Source organism: Perca flavescens, chromosome 19 (genome assembly GCF_004354835.1).
Source record: "Perca flavescens isolate YP-PL-M2 chromosome 19, PFLA_1.0, whole genome shotgun sequence".
NCBI classification, from domain to species: domain Eukaryota; kingdom Metazoa; phylum Chordata; class Actinopteri; order Perciformes; family Percidae; genus Perca; species Perca flavescens.
In genome coordinates this window covers 20,001-30,000 of record NC_041349.1, presented here as the reverse complement: position 1 = coordinate 30,000, position 10,000 = coordinate 20,001, and the positions used below count along the sequence as shown (strand labels likewise).

At 45.1% G+C, this 10,000-nt stretch overlaps 1 protein-coding gene across 1 annotated transcript in view; it reads left to right on the top strand.

The window, feature by feature from the left end:
• LOC114546091 (sodium/potassium-transporting ATPase subunit beta-2) overlaps nt 1-10,000 on the top strand; it is a 31,153-nt gene that overhangs the window by 15,193 nt on the left and 5,960 nt on the right. The window contains exons 3-6 of the mRNA XM_028564755.1: nt 1,388-1,492; nt 2,181-2,260; nt 6,044-6,168; nt 7,542-7,602. Of these exons, the coding sequence (XP_028420556.1) occupies nt 1,388-1,492; nt 2,181-2,260; nt 6,044-6,168; nt 7,542-7,602 (371 nt within the window). The remainder of the gene's footprint in view (nt 1-1,387; nt 1,493-2,180; nt 2,261-6,043; nt 6,169-7,541; nt 7,603-10,000) is intronic.

Sequence of the window (10,000 nt, the reverse complement as noted above, 5' to 3'; positions counted from 1 at the left end):
GACCAATCAAACGGCTCAATAACTCACCTCCATGTTTAACTCTCTCGACCAATCAAACGGCTCAATAACTCACCTCCATGTTTATCTAACTCTCTCGACCAATCAAACGGCTCAATAACTCACCTCCATGTTTATCTAACTCTCTCGACCAATCAAACGGCTCAATAACTCACCTCCATGTTTATCTAACTCTCTCGACCAATCAAACGGCTCAATAACTCACTCACCAATCAAATGGCTCAATAACTCACCTCCTCCATGTTTAATCTAACTCGACCAATCAAACGGCTCAATAACTCACCTCCATGTTTAACTCTCTCGACCAATCAAACGGCTCAATAACTCACCTCCATGTTTATCTTACTCTCGACCAATCAAACGGCTCAATAACTCACCTCCATGTTTATCTAACTCTCTCGACCAATGAAACGGCTCAATAACTCACCACCATGTTTATCTAACTCTCGACCAATCAAACGGCTCAATAACTCACCTCCATGTTTATCTAACTCTCTCGACCAATCAAACGGCTCAATAACTCACCTCCATGTTTATCTAACTCTCTCGACCAATCAAACGGCTCAATAACTCACCTCCATGTTTATCTAACTCTCTCGACCAATCAAACGGCTCAATAACTCACCTCCATGTTTATCTAACTCTCTCGACCAATCAAACGGCTCAATAACTCACCTCCATGTTTATCTAACTCTCTCGACCAATCAAACGGCTCAATAACTCACCTCCATGTTTATCTAACTCTCTCGACCAATCAAACGGCTCAATAACTCACCTCCATGTTTATCTAACTCTCGACCAATCAAACGGCTCAATAACTCACCTCCATGTTTATCTAACTCTCGACCAATCAAACGGCTCAATAACTCACCTCCATGTTTATCTCTCTCGACCAATCAAACGGCTCAATAACTCACCTCCATGTTTATCTAACTCTCTCGACCAATGAAACGGCTCAATAACTCACCTCCATGTTTATCTAACTCTCTCGACCAATCAAACGGCTCAATAACTCACCTCCATGTTTATCTAACTCTCGACCAATGAAACGGCTCAATAACTCACCTCCATGTTTAGCTGTGACCAATCAAACGGCTCCAACAGACGAGACTGGAACATGTAACGGAACATGTCTGTTATTACAGGGGCACCTTTTAATAGGTTCCCTTAAGAGGCCAGCCTGGACCTTTGGACTGATTAGTGGGGACCAATCAGAGCCTCTCCTGGGACTACCATGAGGTCACAGAGAGACGCGCTGTGATTGGTTAACGAGTGTAAATTAAGGAGAAGGGGTCAGAGCCTCTCCTGGGACTACCATGAGGTCACAGAGAGACGCGCTGTGATTGGTTAACGAGTGTCTCTGTTTCAGGGATGATGATTCGTCCAAAAGGAGATCAGCTGGAGATTGCTTTCTCCGTGTCAGAGACAGAGAGCTGGGACGGCTTCATCCAGAACCTCAACACCTTCCTGTCCCGTAAGAGACCTGTCTGTCTGCCTGTCTGCCTGTCTACCTGTGTGTCTGTCTGTCTACCTGTGTGTCTGTCTGTCTACCTGTCTGTCTGCCTGTCTGTCTGTCTGTCTACCTGTCTGTCTGGATCAGGTTCTCCGTGTCAGAGAGCTGGAAGGGTTTCATCCAGAACCTCAACACCTTCCTGTCCCGTAAGAGACCTGTCTGTCTGCCTGTCTGTCTGTGTGTCTGTCTGTCTGTCTACCTGTCTGTTTGTCTGTCTGTCTGTCTGTCTACCTGTCTGTCTGTCTGTCTGTCTACCTGTCTGTCTGCCTGTCTGTCTGTCTGTCTACCTGTCTGTCTACCTGTCTGTCTGGATAAGGTGCTCCGTGTCACAGAGCTGGGAGGGTTTCATCCAGAACCTCAACACCTTCCTGTCCCATAAGATACCTGTTTGTCTGCCTGTCTGTCTGTCTACCTGTCTGTCTGCCTGTCTGTCTATCTGCCTGTCTGGATCAGGTTCTCCGTGTCGGAGACAGAGAGCTGGGATGGTTTCATCCAGAACCTCAACACTTTCCTGTCCCGTAAGAGACCTGTCTGTCTGCCTGTCTGTCTGTCTACCTGTCTGTCTGCCCGTCTGTCTTTCTGTCTAACCTGTTTGTCTCTCTAACCTGTCTGTCTCTCTAACCTGTCTGTCTCTCTAACCTGTCTGCAGCGTATAACGACAGTTATCAGGTTCAGATGAATGATAACTGTGCTCCAGATCAATTCTTCATTCAAGAGGACAGTGGCGAGGTAACACTGTCTGTCTCTCTACCTGTCTGTCTCTCTACCTGTCTGTCTCTCTACCTGTCTGTCTGTCTCTCTACCTGTCTGTCTGTCTGTCTCTCTAACCCACATGTGTCAAATCAAAGAATTTCTAATAAGGGAAGAAGTTCCTCTCTCTCGTTACTTCCGGCTTCTGAACTGGTTGCAGTTCCACCAGGGATCCATATAGGGGGCGCTACAGGCCAGTGCTGATTGAATGGAGGTCTATGGAGCTCACAGGCCAGTGTAGAATGAATGGAGGTCTATGGAGCTCACAGGCCAGTGTAGAATGAATGGAGGTCTATGGAGCTCACAGGCCAGTGCTGAATGAATGGAGGTCTATGGAGCTCACAGGCCAGTGCTGAATGAATGGAGGTCTATGGAGCTCACAGGCCAGTGTAGAATGAATGGAGGTCTATGGAGCTCACAGGCCAGTGCTGAATGAATGGAGGTCTATGGAGCTCACAGGACAGAGCTGAATGAATGGAGGTCTATGGAGCTCACAGGCCAGTGCTGAATGAATGGAGGTCTATGGAGCTCACAGGCCAGTGTAGAATGAATGGAGGTCTATGGAGCTCACAGGCCAGTGCTGAATGAATGGAGGTCTATGGAGCTCACAGGCCAGTGCTGAATGAATGGAGGTCTATGGAGCTCACAGGCCAGTGCTGAATGAATGGAGGTCTATGGAGCTCACAGGCCAGAGCTGAATGAATGGAGGTCTATGGAGCTCACAGGCCAGTGCTGAATGAATGGAGGTCTATGGAGCTCACAGGCCAGTGTAGAATGAATGGAGGTCTATGGAGCTCACAGGCCAGTGTAGAATGAATGGAGGTCTATGGAGCTCACAGGACAGAGCTGAATGAATGGAGGTCTATGGAGCTCACAGGCCAGTGCTGAATGAATGGAGGTCTATGGAGCTCACAGGCCAGTGCTGAATGAATGGAGGTCTATGGAGCTCACAGGCCAGTGCTGAATGAATGGAGGTCTATGGAGCTCACAGGCCAGTGTAGAATGAATGGAGGTCTATGGAGCTCACAGGCCAGTGTAGAATGAATGGAGGTCTATGGAGCTCACAGGACAGTGTAGAATGAATGGAGGTCTATGGAGCTCACAGGCCAGTGTAGAATGAATGGAGGTCTATGGAGCTCACAGGACAGAGCTGAATGAATGGAGGTCTATGGAGCTCACAGGCCAGTGCTGAATGAATGGAGGTCTATGGAGCTCACAGGCCAGTGCTGAATGAATGGAGGTCTATGTTGCTCACAGGCCAGAGCTGAATGAATGGAGGTCTATGGAGCTCACAGGCCAGTGCTGAATGAATGGAGGTCTATGGAGCTCACAGGCCAGTGCTGAATGAATGGAGGTCTATGGAGCTCACAGGCCAGTGTAGAATGAATGGAGGTCTATGGAGCTCACAGGCCAGTGCTGAATGAATGGAGGTCTATGGAGCTCACAGGCCAGTGCTGAATGAATGGAGGTCTATGGAGCTAACAGGCCAGTGCTGAATGAATGGAGGTCTATGGAGCTCACAGGACAGTGTAGAATGAATGGAGGTCTATGGAGCTCACAGGCCAGTGCTGAATGAATGGAGGTCTATGGAGCTCACAGGCCAGAGCTGAATTAATGGAGGTCTATGGTGCTCACAGGCCAGAGCTGAATGAATGGAGGTCTATGGAGCTCACAGGCCAGTGCTGAATGAATGGAGGTCTATGGAGCTCACAGGCCAGTGTAGAATGAATGGAGGTCTATGGAGCTCACAGGACAGAGCTGAATGAATGGAGGTCTATGGAGCTCACAGGCCAGTGCTGAATGAATGGAGGTCTATGGAGCTCACAGGCCAGTGCTGAATGAATGGAGGTCTATGGAGCTCACAGGCCAGTGCTGAATGAATGGAGGTCTATGGAGCTCACAGGCCAGTGTAGAATGAATGGAGGTCTATGGAGCTCACAGGCCAGTGTAGAATGAATGGAGGTCTATGGAGCTCACAGGACAGTGTAGAATGAATGGAGGTCTATGGAGCTCACAGGCCAGTGTAGAATGAATGGAGGTCTATGGAGCTCACAGGACAGAGCTGAATGAATGGAGGTCTATGGAGCTCACAGGCCAGTGCTGAATGAATGGAGGTCTATGGAGCTCACAGGCCAGTGTAGAATGAATGGAGGTCTATGGAGCTCACAGGCCAGTGTAGAATGAATGGAGGTCTATGGAGCTCACAGGACAGAGCTGAATGAATGGAGGTCTATGGAGCTCACAGGCCAGTGCTGAATGAATGGAGGTCTATGGAGCTCACAGGCCAGTGCTGAATGAATGGAGGTCTATGGAGCTCACAGGCCAGTGCTGAATGAATGGAGGTCTATGGAGCTCACAGGCCAGTGTAGAATGAATGGAGGTCTATGGAGCTCACAGGCCAGTGTAGAATGAATGGAGGTCTATGGAGCTCACAGGACAGTGTAGAATGAATGGAGGTCTATGGAGCTCACAGGCCAGTGTAGAATGAATGGAGGTCTATGGAGCTCACAGGACAGAGCTGAATGAATGGAGGTCTATGGAGCTCACAGGCCAGTGCTGAATGAATGGAGGTCTATGGAGCTCACAGGCCAGTGCTGAATGAATGGAGGTCTATGTTGCTCACAGGCCAGAGCTGAATGAATGGAGGTCTATGGAGCTCACAGGCCAGTGCTGAATGAATGGAGGTCTATGGAGCTCACAGGCCAGTGCTGAATGAATGGAGGTCTATGGAGCTCACAGGCCAGTGTAGAATGAATGGAGGTCTATGGAGCTCACAGGCCAGTGCTGAATGAATGGAGGTCTATGGAGCTCACAGGCCAGTGCTGAATGAATGGAGGTCTATGGAGCTAACAGGCCAGTGCTGAATGAATGGAGGTCTATGGAGCTCACAGGACAGTGTAGAATGAATGGAGGTCTATGGAGCTCACAGGCCAGTGCTGAATGAATGGAGGTCTATGGAGCTCACAGGCCAGAGCTGAATTAATGGAGGTCTATGGTGCTCACAGGCCAGAGCTGAATGAATGGAGGTCTATGGAGCTGTACCTCTCAAAATCCACTTTTCTCAGGATATAATCTTTTTTCTAGTAATTTGAATGTTACATTCGAAAGGGGAGGCTAAGAAAATTTCGGTTAACTGTTTTCGTAAAATACAAGATCGTATTCTGAACGTCCATTAAGCTCTGTTGTGGAGCCAGACCCACGTGACGCGTTCGTCCAATCAGCTGCCGGTCCACATCCCTGGTCCCTCCCACCTCCCGTACTTTCAGTGTGTTATTTCCACGATATACCTGTTTCTCTCTCTAACCTATCTGTCTCTCTCTACCTGTCTGTCTGTCTCTCTAACCTGTCTGTCTCTCTCTAACCTGTCTCTCTCTACCTGTCTGTCTCTCTAACCTGTCTCTCTCTCTACCTGTCTGTCTGTCTCTCTCTAACCTGTCTGTCTCTCTAACCTGTCTTTCTCTCTCTCTACCTGTCTGTCTGTCTCTCTCTACCTGTCTCTCTCTCTAACCTGCCTCTCTCTCTACCTGTCGGTCTCTCTCTAACCTGTCTGTCTCTCTAACCTGTTTGTCTCTCTAACCTGTTTGTCTCTCTAACCTGTCTCTCTCTCTATCTGTCTGTCTCTCTAACCTGTCTCTCTCTCTACCTGTCTGTCTCTCTAACCTGTCTCTCTCTCTAACCTGTCTGTCTCTCTACCTGTCTGTCTCTCTCTAACCTGTCTGTCTCTCTGTAACCTGTCTGTCTCTCTAACCTGTCTATCTGCAGGTCAGGAATAACCCAAAGCGTTCTTGTCAGTTTAACCGCACCATGTTAGAGGAGTGCTCTGGGATTTCGGACCGTTTCTATGGTTACAGCAGAGGTCAGCCCTGCGTCCTCATCAAACTCAACCGGTATGTTCCCTCCATCCCATAATAATTTTCATATATATATATATATATATATATATATATATATATATATATATATATATATATATATATATATAAGAGACAAGAGACTTTTATTTCATAAGTCCCCATTTATTTATTTCAACAGACTTTTATTTCCAGTTCCTATATGCAGATTGGGGGGCGTGGCTATCTCTCACATTCAGAACAAGGTGAATGGGACTTCTTTGGCAGACCAACTACAGAACAATTTTAACAATTTTCACCGTCTTATTCATCACTAAATTCACTTCTGAGAACGTTTTAGGCGAGAAATGAACTGTTAACATTTTGAATATAGGCAGTCTTGCGAAAATCGTTGCCGAATTGACAATTTGCTTCAAAGTTTTCGGAGTTGAGAAGCTCCATATAGTGACGGGACAGCCAGCTAGCGTCTGCCGGGGCTGCTAGCTCGCAGCTGCTAGCTCGCCGCTGCTAGCTCGCCGCTGCTAGCTCGCCGCTGCTAGCTCGCCGCTGCTAGCTCGTCGCTGCTAGCTCGTCGCTGCTAGCTCGTCGCTCAGAGAACCCAATGTAAGCTGGAGGTCTGTCATACACACACAGGGGTTAAATTGGGTCGGGGCTCTCCGGGGCTCAGCCCCAGCACATCAGCCTGCTCGTTGGTCCCGATGTGCCTGCTTGCAGTCTAAATATGTCACAAAAATTTGATTTCTGACAATAAATGAAAGATTGTTTAAATAGCATGCCTATTTAGTCTATTTAGAACAATCAGAACAACAACCGCCCAGAACTGCAGACAGGTCAACTACATAACACCAAAGTGTCTCCACGCCCCCTGATTTACATATAAGAACTTGAAATAAATAGAGAGTGAAATAAAGAAATATGGACTTATGAAATAAAAGTACCATGAAATAATTAAATGTATTTCATTATTTATGTATTTATTGCCTCATTTATTTATTTCATGATGTATTTAAAAGGCATATTTATTTATTTATTCATTTATTTAATTCTGAATAAAACGGCATTCCATACACCCCCTACCTGTAACTGTATTATTATTATTATTAACCAGTAACCTGTCTGTCTACCTGTCTGTCTCTCTACCTATGTAAATGTATTATTATTATTAACCAGTAACCTGTCTCTCTACCTGTGTAAATGTATTAATATATATATTATTAACCAGTAACCTGTCTGTCTACCTGTGTAAATGTATTAATATATATATTATTAACCAGTAACCTGTCTCTCTACCTGTGTAAATGTATTAATATATATATTATTAACCAGTAACCTGTCTGTCTACCTGTGTAAATGTATTAATATATATATTATTAACCAGTAACCTGTCTGTCTACCTGTCTGTCTCTCCAGGTGATCGGCATGTTGCCGGGGAAGGACGGTCAGTCTCCTTATGTCACCTGTGGAGCCAAGGTCTGAACCTGTCTGTACCTGTCTGTCTGAACCTGTCTGTCTGAGCCTGTCTGTACCTGTCTGTCTGAACCTGTCTGTACCTGTCTGTCTGAACCTGTCTGTCTGAACCTGTCTGTCTGAGCCTGTCTGTACCTGTCTGTCTGAACCTGTCTAAACCTGTCTGTACCTGTCTGTAACTGTCTGTCTAAACCTGTCTGTACCTGTCTGTCTGAACCTGTCTGTACCTGTCTGTCTGAAACTGTCTGTCTGAAACTGTCTGTCTGAACCTGTCTGTCTGAACCTGTCTAAACCTGTCTGTACCTGTCTGTAACTGTCTGTCTGAACCTGTCTGTACCTGTCTGTCTGAACCTGTCTGTACCTGTCTGTCTGAGCCTGTCTGTCTGAACCTGTCTGTACCTGTCTGTCTGTACCTGTTTGTCTGAACCTGTCTGTACCTGTCTGTCTGAGCCTGTCTGTCTGAACCTGTCTGTACCTGTCTGTCTGAACCTGTCTGTAGCTATCTGTCTGAGCCTGTCTGTACCTGTCTGTCTGAGCCTGTCTGTCTGAACCTGTCTGTACCTGTCTGTCTGAGCCTGTCTGTCTGTACCTGTCTGTCTGAGCCTGTCTGTCTGCACCTTCCACCTCCACATCTTAAGGAAAGCTCATAGTGGGACTGGCTCTAGTGGCTGTACAGTACAGACAGTATTAGGGGACCACTAAGGTCTATATAAAGAGACTTCAGATACAGTATTAGGGGACCACTAAGGTCTATATAAAGAGACTTCAGATACAGTATTAGGGGACCACTAAGGTCTATATAAAGAGACTTCAGATACAGTATTAGGGGACCACTAAGGTCTATATAAAAGAGACTTCAGATACAGTATTAGGGGACCACTAAGGTCTATATAAAGAGACTTCAGATACAGTATTAGGGGGACCACTAAGGTCTATATAAAGAGACTTCAGATACAGTATTAGAGGACCACTAAGGTCTATATAAAAGAGACTTCAGATACAGTATTAGGGGACCACTAAGGTCTATATAAAGAGACTTCAGATACAGTATTAGGGGACCACTAAGGTCTATATAAAGAGACTTCAGATACAGTATTAGGGGACCACTAAGGTCTATATAAAAGAGACTTCAGATACAGTATTAGGGGACCACTAAGGACTATATAAAAGAGACTTCAGATACAGTATTAGTGGACCACTAAGGTCTATATAAAGAGACTTCAGATACAGTATTAGAGGACCACTAAGGTCTATATAAAAGAGACTTCAGATACAGTATTAGAGGACCACTAAGGTCTATATAAAAGAGACTTCAGATACAGTATTAGAGGACCACTAAGGTCTATATAAAAGAGACTTCAGATACAGTATTAGGGACCACTAAGGTCTATATAAAAGAGACTTCAGATACAGTATTAGAGGACCACTAAGGTCTATATAAAAGAGACTTCAGATACAGTATTAGGGACCACTAAGGACTATATAAAGAGACTTCAGATACAGTATTAGGGGACCATTAAGGTCTATATAAAGAGACTTCAGATACAGTATTAGGGGACCACTAAGGTCTATATAAAAGAGACTTCAGATACAGTATTAGGGGACCACTAAGGTCTATAAAAGAGACTTCAGATACAGTATTAGGGGACCACTAAGGTCTATATAAAAGAGACTTCAGATACAGTATTAGGGGACCACTAAGGTCTATAAAAGAGACTTCAGATACAGTATTAGGGACCACTAAGGTCTATATAAAGAGACTTCAGATACAGTATTAGAGGACCACTAAGGTCTATATAAAGAGACTTCAGATACAGTATTAGGGGACCACTAAGGTCTATATAAAAGAGACTTCAGATACAGTATTAGGGGACCACTAAGGTCTATAAAAGAGACTTCAGATACAGTATTAGGGGACCACTAAGGTCTATATAAAAGAGACTTCAGATACAGTATTAGGGGACCACTAAGGTCTATATAAAAGAGACTTCAGATACAGTATTAGGGGACCACTAAGGTCTATATAAAAGAGACTTCAGATACAGTATTAGGGGACCACTAAGGTCTATATAAAAGAGACTTCAGATACAGTATTAGGGGACCACTAAGGTCTATATAAAAGAGACTTCAGATACAGTATTAGGGGACCACTAAGGCCTATATAAAAGAGACTTCAGATACAGTATTAGGGGACCACTAAGGTCTATATAAAAGAGACTTCAGATACAGTATTAGGGGACCACTAAGGTCTATATAAAAGAGACTTCAGATACAGTATTAGGGGACCACTAAGGTCTATATAAATGAGACTTCAGATACAGTATTAGGGGACCACTAAGGTCTATATAAAAAGAGACTTCAGATACAGTATTAGGGGACCACTAAGGTCTATATAAAAGAG